This window comes from Ochotona curzoniae, unplaced genomic scaffold, assembly GCF_017591425.1.
Source record: "Ochotona curzoniae isolate NIBS_2020 unplaced genomic scaffold, NIBS_Ocur_1.0 scaffold_3890, whole genome shotgun sequence".
Lineage (NCBI taxonomy): Eukaryota > Metazoa > Chordata > Mammalia > Lagomorpha > Ochotonidae > Ochotona > Ochotona curzoniae.
Window position 1 is genome coordinate 10,845,621 of NW_024467115.1, and position 15,793 is coordinate 10,861,413.

A 15,793-nucleotide genomic window follows, 5' to 3' on the forward strand; every position below is an offset into this window, starting at 1 on the left:
AGTTAGGATGATAGACTTTGAAGCCAGCCATCACAATATCAGAAAACATATTATTTTTTTCCAAAAGACTCCAAACTGATCTATGTATGTCGCAGCCTCTCTTGTGGTGACAGCTTGCAGTGTGATTTAGGCTCTGGAAACACCTGCATTCATTATCCTGACCATTTCTCTTAAATTGTTTAGTCAAAAAAAAATTTAATGCACATAAATGAAATATGTGTGTGAATGTAAACATGCAAATGACACTGGAAAAAGAGACTGAAGTGGGAGAAAATGACAAGAATAGGATAGAAAATCCAGAACATTGAAAATGTTAAACCAGAAAGTGCTGAAATGATTTGGTTAGAATTTTTTGTTAATGATTATGTATTAAATGAACATACCCTGAAGAGGGTAATGGGTCTCTGTACTTTCATAAAAATGTAATTAAAAATAAAATTATCTATTGTGCTGTGTATGGAAGAACTCTACTGAACAATAAGACAAGCGAATGTAGATAGGACTATGGGTCTTTTTCCCTCTACTAAAAATATCTTACAAATGTGAGTTAAAGCAGAAATAATCTTTTTCTTTTTTGAAAGATTTTATTGTAAAGGCAGATTTTACAGAGGGAAAGAGAAACAGAAAGATCTGTCTGCTGGTTCATTCCCCAAGTGGCCACGAGGGCTAGAGCTGAGCCAATCTGAACAGAAGGCAGGATCCAGGAACTCCTTCTTGTTTTTCCACGTGGATGCAGGACCCTAAAGCTTTGAGTAGTCCTTTACTGCTTTCCCAGACCACAATTAGGAAGCAATATGTGAAATGGAACAGCTAGAACTTGATCCAGAGTTCACAGGGGTTTCCCAGTGCTTGTCAGCCAATGGTTTACTCAGTACGTCATCATTCTGGGCCTGAGTTAATTTTCTAATGAATAGATTATAATGTTATCTCCTAGGAAGACTCAACTACCCTGGAATACTTTTCCTCTTCAAAGTTCTCAGGCTGATTTCTGCATGATGTGAATAGTTTTTATCAGACACATTTGCTAATAAGATGGTGTGTTTCTTAAAACTTTGGGGCTCACAAGCCAATCTTGGAAGGCCGGTCACATGAGATGAATCAAAACATATAAAGGAATCTATTTCTGGGAGTATTATTTTTCTTTTGTTTTAAACATTTTAGGGAAGGAAAAAAGAGGGGGTGAGCAAGCATTCAGGAGTGCAAAAGGTTGTGGGGGTGTATTCCCAATTCACTGCAGTCCACAAATTCTCACAATGCCCAGAAGGTCAATGCCAAAACTCACAGTTCAGTTCTATGCAAGTAGAGGGTCTGCAATATCCGGAAGCAGAAGTCAGGAGCCTAGTGGGCCTAATAGCCCGGTGCACTAATAGGTGCTGCAGGCTTAAGCATTTGTCCAAATACCTAGCCCTACTAGATTGCTCTTTTCCCCATGCTTAGATATGTTTAGGAATTATAGGAAGTTAGCATTTATTATCATGTTGAGAAGAATCTTCTTTGTTCTTACTGCATTGTCATTCCAAACAATGTGAGTATGATTTCCCCTTTTTAATAGAAATCTCGCTGTGAGTGTGAACATAACACATGTGGGGAAAGTTGTGATCAGTGCTGTCCAGGATTCCATCAAAAGCCCTGGAGAGCAGGAACTTTTCTGACAAGAACCGAGTGTGAAGGTAAGTTCATGAGAAGCCAACAGATTTCTAAGTGTATCCCTCTTGTTTCCCTGGGATTTTCATCTGAGACCTTTCATCTGCTGGTTCACTCCCCAAATGGCTCCAATAGCAAATACTAAGCCAAGAAGGAACGAGGCCAAAATCAGGAGAGTCATTGGGTCCCCTATTTGTATTCAGGGACCCATTGGATTGGACCATCCTCCTGCTTTTCCCAAGCCATTAGCAGGTGTCTGTTTCAAAAGTGGACCAACTTGTACATGAGTGACCATCATACGGAATTCTTGCATTGCAGGCAGCAGCTTAATTGGCTATGCCACAACACTGGACTCTCAACTATTAATATTTTAAAGTCTGAATTCTCCACATCTTATTTCAGTACAGGAAGTTTATATGGCCTCCAAAACAGATTCTGTAGATAAGTTAAACCAATAACAGCACTATATATTTGTTGAATAACATAATGTAACATTTATTAGGTATCATAGTAAGACATACTAGGCCTTTGAAACTATTGGATCATAATAAATTTTAATCATAAAATCTTGCCAACCACAAACTATATTTTCTGTTTAACAAGTGGCACCTTCTGTCTGTGTCTTGAGGACTTTAATTTTCTGCATATACCTGCTTTGCTTTTTTTATTTGTGCTGGTTTTCTTGGAAAGATACTTAGAAATCTCTAGTCAGAACTGGAGGTTTTTATGCTAAATGAAAGAAGCCAGACCCAGAAAGACAAATATTACATTTCCTCACACATTTGGAAATTAATATACAGAGTACAAAGGAGAGCACTCTACCACTGGGCCATGTGGGGTCATGGGCCATCTGTGGTTAACATCACTGTGGGGACCTTAGGGCTCCCCCTTGTCCTCTTCAACTACTTACAGTCTTGTTTCAGCTAATCCGCCAGATTCTGCACAGCTCTCCCAAAGGGAGACTTACTCCAGTGTGGCTTGAAATGACATGCCACCTAAACATATTTGTCCTTAAATTTGCTTAAATTTTAGTTAAACTTCATTTTTTATTTGTGCAATATCAGTAATTACAATTTGGAGCAACATTTCAAGTTATTTTATCATGTAGTTATAATACATACTTTTAAGTGGGTAGTCAGAAGCCTTTAGAACTCTTCATTTGAGTATTTTGTGTTGGAACACAAAAGAATAACTTAGCTTGTTAGCAGCTGGCGTGTACAAGGAAAAGAGTTCATTTATAGCCATGTATACTCTCTTATAATCTAGAAGCAAGTTTCTCTCTGTAGGAGAGAGAGCAGGTTACATTTCAAAACTGAAAAATGAATACCTAATAGATCAAGAAATTAAAAATTTGATCTCAGTTGTAAAACCTTAGATAAGCATCGTGTTTTAAGTCATGCATATGTTCCTAACAGCTTAAGTGAAAATTTCCTTTTCCAAGTTGAATAATATTGTGAGCAAAATAGGATTCAAAAAAATCCTTTAGTGACATAACAAATGCTTCCGTAAAATGATAATCTCTTTCTAATTCATTTGAGTTTGATTTAGATTTTCTTCAATCTTGCTTATTTATACCCAGATGTTTCTCTAAAGAGCAAAGAATATTCATTCCACTTACTAAGCCTTCACTTGGAACACATTGATGTCAATGATTTGGATAGTCTAAGAAACAGTTGCTTGGCTACATACATATATATTTGCATATATATTCACACATGCACCTGATTTTATATATGCTATGTGTTCTCTAGAAGAAAGTTTAAAACTTTGTATTAGTTTAACAGAATATTCTAATCTGAGTACAAAGTAAGCAGAGTGGAGGAGGTATCTACAACAACCATGACAAGGAGATAATATCTATACTGTGTTAACAGAGCTTATATATCAGCAAACAGAATTCAGTAATGTTGTTTAAATGTGATGAAAGACTTCTTACTCATGTTTTGAAGTATTTATTCATCAATTCAACAAATCTTGAAGGCTTACCATGTCCAGCGGAGTATCAAAAGGACTGAAAACACAAGATGTTGGAGAAGCCCTAGGGAGATGGATTGCAGTATCTGCTGCAGGAAGAGTGAATGACATAGCATTTTTAGAAGGGAACTTTTCAAATTAAAATTTAAGTTTTTCCATGTCCTTTATACATGCATTCATGTAAATGGACCTGCCATATTAAAATGATCTTTATCATTATGCAGCAACTGCTGTGATTTATTTGTTAGAGCTGAGAATTTAGAATTCAGTGGTTTTGCATTCTCAAAAGAGTGTAAGAGAAACAGCAGTAAAATTCTGGTTTTGTTTTCCTCAAAATCACTCATTGGTATATAGGAGACAATCTGACATCTGAGCCCCCGAGCTTCCCACTCCTGCCTTGACCACCCAGCGTGTGCACAGTGTTACTGTAAAGGAAAGCCTGGAAGAAGGCTGTCTGTCCATTAATGGGACATGATAAATAACTCCTGTCATGAAGTACACTACATAGCATTAGGGATTTTATGCACTATTAGGAAGTAACTCCGTAATTATTTACTGCTTGTAAAATGACACAGTTCAGAACACTACAGACAGAACAGAAGTTATTGCCCTGGCCCCTCCACAACCTATGTGGAGTGAAAGAAACCATACATTGAGCTGTGTTCTATTGTGCACCTGCATACATACATGAAAATCCATATCAGAGCAAATAAGAAGCTCAACTCATCTGAGATAGCGGAGGCTTTGAATATATGCGTGTGTGTGTATATATATATATCTTTGATTTCCATCCTGAAATAAAGTCTGCATATTTTCAAAGTCTTACCTAGTCCTTTGTGGGGAAAGTGATTCTCACCTCTTTGAATTCAGATAATGTGACATGAAAAAGACAAGTAGGGTGAAGAGGAGGAAAAATCAATTGAAAACTTATTTATAAGCCATTATGCTAATGATTTTATATGCATTATCTCACTTGATGCTTTTAAGTATCCTTAGCTGGTAATTACTATTGATCACCCATGTTTTAAATGGAAACCAAGTTTTGAGGGAAATTAAGAAGTTCCTCGCATTACATGACTACTAATTAGTGGAGAGAATACCTGTTGATGGAAAGTAGCGTAATATTAGCCACTAAACAAGCAACTCTTGTTTTATTTTGATTCTTTGGTACCTTCTGTAGGTCTTGTCCTGCTCACCAGGTAGAGGGTGGCAGACATAACGCTTCATGTTTCCAGAGTCTGAATTCTGAGTTTGGTATTCAGTACCAATTATGTTTCCTTTTACCATAGTTATTGTTTTCACTAGTTGTGCTTCAGATTCCTAAAGAAAGAGATCAGCGACAATACTTGATTGGTGAAGATGTTTTGGAAAGTAAAGTCAGTGAGCATAAAAAAAACAATTGGAACACAGCCTGACATTGGGAAGCAAAAATATTTTTTAAAGATTAATTTATTCATTTGGAAGGCAGATTTAGAAACAGAGAGATCTTCCATTTGCTGTCTTGTGCACCAAATGGTCTTGACAACTGGAGCTGGGCCAGTCCAAAACCAAAAGCTGTGAAGATCTTCTGGGTCTGCTACAAGGGTTCAGAGGCCCAAGCGTGTGAGCTGTGTTCCACTGCTTTCGCAGATGCATGAGCAAGGAGTTGAATCTGAAATAAGGCAACCAGTGCTTGAACTGGTATGCACATGAGATGCTGGCATCACAGGGGGCAGCATTACCTGCTATGCCACCACAGTGCCAGAGCTACAAAACAATTTTAATTGATGGTATTAGTAAAAGAAAAGAATTACATACTACATGCCTCCTTTTAACAAAGACAATTAATTTGGGCTGCATATATATTAATCGGTCACTATTGATTCCTGGTTGTTAATCATTCCATGTTCCTTGGGAGTTTTCTGACCAGCAGGTCTCTGCAGTCACCAAGGGGTGAGATGGACAGTGCTCAGCAGTAGCAAGAACCAATCAGAGGCAGTCTGAACAAACATGTCCATTTACTGTAAAGCAAGCACAAACTTCTATAGACTAAGAAAGGAGGAAGGCAGAATGGTGTCTCCCGACAATTATTCTACCCTGCAATGGTAATGTAATTGGCTAGAAGGCATGTTTATCTCTTTGGACCCTTGGATCATGTCACAGGCCACACACAATACTCAGAACTGGCAGGTATGCCACAGGTCATGTTCACCACATGTGGCTGGCAAATAGGCTATGGGTCACATATAACATATTTAAGTGTATATTGTCAATGTATCTAATAAATACAAATGTCTTCCAGACAATTTTGTGCTGCAAATGCCTAAAAAAACTATTTATGTATGTATGCTTTTTATTTGAAGGGTAGAGAGACAGATCTTGTAATCATTAGATCACTCTTTCAAAATCCTGAAAGTAAGGCATATTAAAGCTGCGTGACAGGGTGATACACAACTGTGTGACAGGGAACAGAACACCTGAGCCATTGCCTGTTGCTTTCCCATGTCCAAGTGTGCACCAGCAGGAACCTGGAATTGGGAGCATGGTCAGGACTCCAACCAGTAGGATCTGGGCATCTGAAATATTTTCTTAGCCCCTATGCTGAGCTCTTACTCAAGAAAATCATTGTTAAAAGATTCTAAGTCCTGAAATTAAATGATCACTTATTTTTCTTCATAAATACAGCATGCAATTGCCATGGAAAAGCTGAGGAATGCTATTATGATGAAGAAGTTGCTAGAAGAAACTTGAGCTTAAATATACATGGAAAGTACATTGGAGGAGGGGTGTGCATTAATTGCACCCAGAATACTGCTGGTATAAATTGTGAAACATGCATTGATGGTTTCTTCCGACCCAGAGGGGTGAGTATCTTTTTTCCCCTGCACTAAGTGTTGTTATTACCTTGTCATACAAAAAAGGATGATATAACACAATTGTTTGGATTGGTCTTCCAAAAATTTGAATTTCAAACTGTAAATTCCGGAGACAAGGATTGTTGAGTAATTGTAATCTTTGAAGACACAACACTAAATATTTTCTTCACTGCTGAGAGTTCCACTATGCCACATTCCAATCAGTCCCCAACTCTAGAAATCTGTTTTTAAAATATTATTATAGAGTATAAATGAGTTTTTAAAGAATATTCTTTTGGGGGCCAGGCAGCGTGGCCTAGCAGCTGAAGTCCTCGCCTTGAACGTACCGGGATCTCATATGGGCACTGGTTCTAATCCCGGCAGCTCCACTTCCCATCCAGCTCCCTGCTTGTGGCCTGGGAAAGCAGTCGAGGATGGCCCAAAGCTTTGGGACTCTGCACCCCTGTGGGAGACCTGGAAGAGGCTCCTGGATCCTGGCTTTGAATTGGCACAGCATCGGCCCATTGCGCTCACTTGGGGAGTGAATCATGGTTTGCAGAGAGAGAGAGAATCTTTCACCTGCTCTTTGACTTCCTAAATGGCTGCAACAGTCAGAGCTGGGCCAGTCAAACACGGAAGACAGAAACTTCTTCCAGGTCTCCTATGTGGTTATAGGGAGACCATTCACATGGGTGCAAGGACTTGGGCCACTCTTCACGGCTTTCCCAGGCCAATAGCAGGGAGCTGGATCAGAAGTGGAGAAACATATAAAATGCCAGCTTCACATATAGAGACTTAATGTGCTATGCCATGGTACCAGCCCCTATAACTTACTTATGGAGTTTGGAAAATTTCATAAAAATGTAAATATACGGTATGTACTGGTTTGTATCTTTTCTCTTTTCAATCATAGGATTTTAAGATTGATCCATGTTAAATGAATCTGATTTTTAAGAATTATTGATGAGTAGTCCTCTGTTGAATATACAAAATATTTTAATATAGTCTCCTCTTGACAGATATTTGAATCATTTATAGTTTCAGTTACCTAATACCAACTATTTTGTAGAAGTATATGATCATAGTTTCACTTACCCAAGTTGTGAATACCTAGAATTTTACATAACACAGGTATATGATAGTGTTTGATATAATAGCTAACTGCTGATCATGGACAAACCAATGGTAGCATTTCACACATTCCCTAAAAATGTTTAAATGCCCATTTGTTCCATCTTTAAGTATTTGATGCTGACAGTTCTTGCAGGAATGCAGTCATTCTAGTGGGTATGAAATTATACTCTATCATTTAACTTTATGGACAGTCTCAAGTAAATATTAATTAGAGGTGTGAAGTAATCAAGCAGGGTATACATAGCTAACCTGATACTCCAGAACAGAATTTTAAGAGTAAGTTGCTCATTGCATGTCAGTTTCTGGAGCCTCTAGTTGTTGGATGTGCTTGTGCCCTCTTTTCACCTACCTGATTTAGCTTTCTTAATTCTAAAATTTGTAAGTGCAGCTTTATATTTCTTTGAAGACTGTTCTGTCTCTGGCAGTTTGTTTGCATTTCCATATAATTTTAAAATTGCATTGTCAAGTAGAGAATCTGTTGCTTGGAGTTGTTTGGTATGTATGTACAAATGTAGAGGTCCCTGGCATTGAGTACATCTTTCTGCTTACTTGAATGCCCTTTGATTACTGATAACAATGTCTTCCATGTACAGATCTCACTTGCCTTTATGGAGTTTATATTCAGCACTTTGCTTTATATTTTGTGAAACATTGCTTTTTAAAAACACGTTTTTCATGTTTTGATGTCCTATTTGAACTATTTTTGAATATTTCGGTTCCACTCCATTCAAAGTTCATGTGTTGGTCCTGGTGGTTTTAAACTACACTATTTATAAGTATACACACTATCATTGCTCTTGCAAATAAATTGAGGCTTCCTCCCTTCCAATATTTGTGTCAATGTTAAGTGGAAGTGGTGAGAGCTGAATTTTTACTTCACACTAAAAATCAAAGCAAAGTACAGTATTTCACTATAGAGTGTGATGGGAGCTGTAGATATTTTATGGAGTTTTTTTTTTATCAAATACAGGAAGTTTTTTATTACTAGAGTGCTGAGAGAGTTTTTTTTTAAATTTTAAACAAAGGATCATTGAATTTTGTCAAATGCTTTTCTATGTCTACCAAAGTAGACATGAAGATTTGCCTCTCTGTTGTCATTGAGCTCAGTTTTCCCTGAGAATTTTTTTTTAACATTAAACCAAATTTTCAGTTGTGATTTAAAATCCACTTTTTTTTTTATTAAAATAGGATTTTTATTTAGCGGATGACTTTATTTGCCCAGGAGTTTCTGTGTCTTCTAAGAGATATCAGTCTGTGATTTTATTTATCTTTGTCAGAATTGTTTTCTTTTTTAATTTTATTTTTTACTCCTATTAATTTCCATGATACAGTTTTGTAGACATGGTGATCCACTCTCCCCCTCTCTTTCCTCCCACCCCAATTCCTCCCATCATCCCCACCATCCTTATTATCGCAGTCGTACAATGCTTTAGTAATACTTGTGGCATCATGGCATTGTAGGCAGAGACAAAAGGTAGAAAATCTGGTATCACGTTGTCAAGGCATATTTAAATGTTTTAGCAGGGAGTGTCCTGATTTTACTCAGAGTAGAGATGCATACTGCAATATATCTTTACTTCCTGATATGATCATCTCTATTACACAGTTCATCTTGAAGAATACATGTGTAAAATCGTTAACCTATCTATATACCTATTTGTATTTGGCAAGAAGGTTGACATAGCAAAGAAAACTTGTGGTATTTGTCCTTTTGGGACTGGCTTATTTCACTCTATTGGGATAAAATGGTCCCAGAAAGGAGGCAGGAAACATTTCCTATTTCTCTGTTTCCTAAAGTTTTTTTTTTTTAATATTTGGGTCACCTTGGAGTCTACTTTTATTAATTTATTTCTTCTTGTGTAAGGACCCCGTAATAAAGCAATGATGAGATTCCTCAGATAGTGCTAATCTGGTTACAGTTTGTGAAGACAATGAATAATCAGCAGCAACTGGTAGAACTTGCTTTTATGCTTTAGGCATATTGATGAAGAGAAGGTCAGAGGTTTTAATCTAAGGTTTCTAATTTGATTGAATCAAAATCTTATTTATTATTTGTTACATTTAGTATCAGCCCCTGAGAATTCATTAGATTCTTTGCCTTTCTACCTATTGCCTTCCATTGGATTCCAAGGAGCAGCCTGGTTAAAGAAAGCAAAAAATAAAAGCAAAAAAATAAACAAAACACAGTATTACATGTGTACATATATAACAGAAAAGGCAGCAATAACACCCTTGAGTGGCATTCATTTTCAGAGTTTGGTCTATTTATTTTCCATAGACCAAATCTTTCCGATTTCTGATTCCTTTTGATTATTGTCTTAGCTCCTCATTTGTATTTTGCATATTTTCTAGAATTTATAAATATTACTCAGTGGTGTCCTATGTCCTATGTTAGACACAATACCAAGTCTAAATGGAAGTTAGAGCAAGCTTTTATTATAATTCCAGTAACTAAGTAGTGTCAGCCTAAATTTTAGCATTTTAATAGTTATAAAATAATTATAATGAGCAATGTAAAATGAAAACGTTGGAAAGACTTCGTATTTCAGAAGTCTATGAAGTTAAAGATAGAAATGTTGTATGAGTTGTGCTTTAAACATTACATGTTATCTTAATGTTGTCAAATTTATCTTTATAATCTTTCTACTAAATACAGACAATTTTTATAGTAGACTGAACTATTCTTTTGTTTCATGTATATTGTTTTAAGTTTTATTTCCTTTTATTGGAAAGCTCATCATATTTATGGAGAGAAGGAGAGTCAGAGAAAAATCCCCCATCTGCTGGTTCATTCTCCAAATGGCTTCATTGGCCAGAGCTGAGTTAGTCTGAACCCAGGAACCCAGATCTTCATCCAGGTCTCCCACATGGGTGCAGGGGCCATCCTCGTCTGCTTTTCTAAACCAAGGGCAGGGATCTGGATGTGAAGTGAAGTATCTGAGACAAAAACCAGAACCCATATGGGATCCTGGAACTTTTAAAGTGAGAATGTAGCCATTGAACCATTGTATCAGGCCTTGTTCTGTTATTTTAACAAAATTTAAAGGTAGGACCTGGCATGATGGTCAAAGGGCTATATCCTCACCTTGCAAGAGCCAGGATCCCATTAAGGTGCCTATTTGTGTTCTGATTATTCACTTCCCTTCCAGCTCCCTGATTGTGGCATGGGAAAGCAAAAGTGGTAGACCCAAGTCCTTGGGACCCTGCACCCTTGTGGGAAACTGAGAATAGTCTCCTAACTTTGGATGGGCTCAGCTCTACCTGTGGCAGTCACTTAGGGGAGTGAAACAGTGGATGGAAGGTCTTTCTCTGTGTCTCTCTTCTCTAGATCTGCCTTTCCAATAAAAATAAATAAATATTTTTTTAAAAAATTAAAGATCATCATGGAATTCATATGTTGCTTACTTACAGAGCTGATAAGATTTCCTGTTGAGCAACTTTATTTAGGCAGATTCCTTAATAGTCTCAAGAAAGAATAAGGAGGTTTTTTATTTCAAATGGCCAAAATTTGGTCCTAGGTCTGTCCATCTTTCCTTCCTTCTTTCTCTTTTCTTTTCTTTCCTTTCCTTTCCTTTCCTTTTCCTTTTTTCTTTCTTTTTTTTTTCATTTTCTTTCTTCTTTTTCATTCTCCTTTCTTTCTTTCTTCCTTCCTTCTTTCTTTCTTTCTTTCTCTTTTTTTTCTCCCTCTCTCTCACCGACCCTTCCTCCCTTCCTTCCTTTTTTTTTTGGTTTGTACTATGCCTACACATAAGTGTCTTATTATTTTCTTATGTTGGTTGGTTCGTTGTATGACTTAGTAATTTCTCTAAATAAAAATCTGTCACCTAATTCCACCTCTAATTGCTACTCATATATGAAATTCCACTTTATCTGTCACTTTTTCTGTGAGATATTACTTTATTATGTTGCTTTGTTATATTGTCTTCTTTTTTCCCTGTAACAATCTGTTATGTACATCTGTTCTGTCATTTGGCATCTTCTTTTTAGCCAATATATTTTAAATATGCTATACCTGTAATCTGAATATAGAAATAATGTTTTATATGTCTGTGCTGTACAGAGTTCTTACTAAATAAAATCTTTACATCAATAATTTCAAACTGTGTTGCACTGGAGACTGGAACAATTACTAAGACCATTGTGGAAACCAAGCAGAACTCTCATTATCCATTTTTAATTATTTTTATTTGTTATTAAAAATGACACTGTGGTTAGAAAGAGCTGAAGGCCAAAATGTATCAGAATTAAAGACTTGTTCTTTGGAAACTCATTTTTAGAAACTTGCCAAAGTGTAAAAAGTGATGACATTTAATAACCTTGAAAATTCTTGAATCTAAGTAAAATTCATTGTTCTGTGCTCTTTAATGTTATGTGTCTGTTAGAACAACTAGATCTTAAATGTAAACCCACTGAAACATTTTCTTACAACTTATGTTAAATGACTTATCAGTACATGTTTTTAAAAATAATTAATTCTTTCATGTTTGCAGATCTAGAAAAGACTGGTATTATTTTATTTTAGTTGATTAAGAGCATTTTAATATGTTTGTTAGGTGTCTCCTAAATACCCAAGGCCATGCCAGCCATGCCATTGTGATCCAATTGGCTCTATAAGCGAATTTTGCGTCAAGGATGAGAAACATGCTCGAAGAGGTGAGTGCTTCATTTGAACGGAAAAGTAGAAGCCAGAGCCAATGATCTTGTGAACCAATGCTGTAAATGGCAACAATGCAATCTGTTTATAAATCCATTAGTGTACCATGCTTCCTCAAGAAAGCAGCTTGCATTCATTGTTGTAATTAATGTAATTATGTTTGATTCTCATGGTTTATGAGAGATGAATCATTTGTTTTGAATGGTTTGGGTATACGCAAGTTTATATATTGTCTATGTCTATATTTAGAGAATAAATTACTATTATTATTATTAAGGTAATTTTGTGCATTCCATGGGTTCCAGGATGAAGTATTAACATTCAGTGAAAGGTAAGGGTTAGGTGTGGTACAATGGGAAGAGATTATGCACTGGTGTGTAGCCATGAGCTAATTAAAGGAGGCAATCTGATGTTCGTTTAAACAAAACACTTCTGGGGAATGAAATTTATTGATGTTTCAAACATAGAGCGCTTGACATAAAATGTCTCTTCCTCCCACTCTTCCTTTCATCCTTCCATCCTTTCTCCCATGTATGCATCCTTCCATCCATCCATCCTTTTTTATTCTGTATCTTCTAATGTTCTGAACAAAAAAGGGTATTTGGATATCTAACCCACAGGATTTCCAGAAACAAAAAATCGACCTAAAAGTTATTTGTTACATGGAAAGCCTTTACATTTTACCTTCATTTCTGGATATTTTAACATAAGAAGTCATTATGGAGATTTTGTTTAGTTTTGATTTTTTAAGATTTACCTTACTTATTTGAAAGACAGAGTCAAGAAGCAGAGACAGAGAGCGATCATCTGTCCTCTGGTTCATCACCAAAATGCCCACCACAGCTGGGACTGGGTAAGGTCTAATCTGGGATTCCGGAGCACCAGTAGGAAACCCATATATGAAGAGCAGGGCCCAAGCATTTAAGCCATATTCTATTGCTTTCGTGGCAGTAGGGAGCTAGGTAGAAAGGGACTCCAACTGGGTGCTCATAGGAAATACCATCGTTGCAAGTGGGTCAGCATCACTGTGGGTTAGTACCAAAGTGCTGTCCCCAGAAATATTTTCTAATGCTTTCATAACCTCAGCTAAAATTTAGTTCTCAGTGAATTGTTATCAGCCTCAGAGTTTGTGGACAGTATTCCCTGATTTTTAAATTAATTTTACGCAGAATATGCTATGTTATCATTACCATAAGCTTCTAGCTGAACACTGGGCCTTTTGGTTTACACTTGTATGATCAAGATATGCATTTCCAAAATATTGTAACAATTCTTAAGAATTAATGAAGTATCTGTTTGAAAAATATATTAGTATGTGGCTCACATTCCCTTAGGTCTGGCCCCTGGATCCTGCTATTGCAAACCTGGCTTCGGAGGGGTGAGCTGTGATCGGTGTGCCAGGGGCTACACTGGCTATCCAGACTGCAAATCCTGTAACTGCAGTGGCTCGGGAAGTACAAATGAGGACCCTTGTTTAGGACCTTGTAACTGCAAGGTATGTTATTTACTATGGTAATGTCCCAGTGCCAACCTAGAGAGCTATTTTCTCTAATGCACCTAGTATTGTATACTTACATTAAGCATGGTAGCAATTTTTCTCTTTGATTTCCTGTTGTCTTTCATGGATAAGCATCCTCAAATTCTTGCCAGGTACACTGTCACTAGATCTTTTTAAATTACTTATTATTTACCTAAAAACCTAAAATTACACAGGGCATAAATCACTTCAAGAATTTGCCATTTCATTTCAAAGAATTTGGCTAACATTGCCCATAAAATACGGTAATTTAAAAGTATAGTCCCTAAACATAACAGTCTCTAAAAAGTAAGGGACACTTCACTCTACAGTTTGATGTCTAATTCTTGTAAGAATGCTATCAAATTTGTCATTCTTGATTTGTAAATAGCATTCTGAAGTTTGAATTGAGATAGGTCAAACAATACTCACCATATGCAAACTCTTTTGTTGAATTACAGCAACTGTGAGAAGTCCTGGTAGAACTGATTAAAGATTGAACATTTCCTCTGAAGGGTACTTTTAGAAATGAAACCACGTTTGTGGTAAACACTCAGCTAATAGATCTTCGTGCTAACACCAAGGGATGCATTACATCTGTAGTTTATACACACTGAGGAAGCAGAGGCATACCCAAGTCAAAAGGGAAAGCTGGCACACTTGAGCAGTAATTTTCTCATCAGTGTGTAACTATAACAGCTTGGGAGAATAAACCATTCTTTGAAAAAACAGGCTTGTTATACTGTTGTGGAAATTACTTCTCCATTTTTGCTTTAAATTACAGATGGAATCCTGATATTTCTTTTTGTTTTCTGATTGTTTTAGTCTTTTCCAGACAATGATAAAATATTATGTACATAGTTGATCTCTGTGTGGGTATATTATTGTGTATATAAACATTAAATCATAACATACAAAGGAAATGTGAACTTAAATGAATGTTAAATGTGTGTGTTTTGGCCAGGAATTATTTTAAACACAAAGCTAACTATCATAGTAGTTGCATAATAGAAAAATCAGGGAAAGTTATCTAATACAATAAAACTCCTGCTCATTGAATAAGTAGAAAGTCCAAAGTGTTCTAGTATTGACTTGTCATGTACTGGTCTATTGTAAAGTATATGTTACAGTGTATTTTCAAGTTTAGTGTATTTCATTCCAGTACTATCAGAAATGAAATACTGCTCCAACAGACATTGACTTCAAGGTCCTCTGTGACTGATTGCTTGCTAAAGGGAACTTCCCCTCTATATCATGGATTTCCCTTGTGAAAATTCTACAGGCTTTTAGTACATCCATGATATTTACCAAAATATATCTTGTGTGAGCTGTATTCATTTTTCATAAAAGCAGATATGTGTTTCACCACTTTCTCAAATACAGAGCAGGCAAAACTAAGTATAAAGTTGAAGACAAGCTTGCCCAGTCTCTAGAATACAGCAAGTCAAATGAGTGTAGGAGTTGAGGAGGGTAGTGAGGATTTTTGATCCATCTATCATTATAGAATTATAATATCTGATATTCGCAAGGAAGAGAGGCCTTACTATTTTTTTTTTAATTTTTATTTATTTGGCTCCTTCAAATGCAGCAAGACAGGATAGAGCAAGCGAAGCGGGAATAGCTCTGTATTCCCTGAATTCTCTGTATAGTACCTTTACCTAATTACAAGGCAGCTCTTGGCCTGACTTAATACTGTATCAGTAGTGATTATAGCCCTAATAAGATAAATGCCTCCCATGTAGCCACTTGTATCTCGCAGACAACGAAAATACAGTAGCAAAGAACAATTAAAAAGTTGTAAAGCAAAATAAAAGATTAAGTAAATACCATCATTAGGATAATGTGTTTCAAAGATGATATTTAAAATAGACCACATGCTTCTAAAAATTGAATTTTTAGAATACAAATCATAGAAAGAAAACATCTCAGGGTTTATATACGTGTGTTTATATATATATATGTTTATATATAATGTGTGTAAAAATTCAATATGCATGAACTATGAATTCTGTCACAAAATTATGCCATAATAGATTA

General features: G+C 36.3%; 1 protein-coding gene across 1 annotated transcript in view; it reads left to right on the forward strand.

The window, feature by feature from the left end:
• LAMA2 (laminin subunit alpha 2) overlaps positions 1–15,793 on the forward strand; it is a 421,382-nt gene that overhangs the window by 84,273 nt on the left and 321,316 nt on the right. The window contains exons 7-10 of the mRNA XM_040965651.1: positions 1,553–1,670; positions 6,283–6,461; positions 12,140–12,239; positions 13,575–13,735. Coding sequence (XP_040821585.1) covers positions 1,553–1,670; positions 6,283–6,461; positions 12,140–12,239; positions 13,575–13,735 — 558 coding nt within the window. The remainder of the gene's footprint in view (positions 1–1,552; positions 1,671–6,282; positions 6,462–12,139; positions 12,240–13,574; positions 13,736–15,793) is intronic.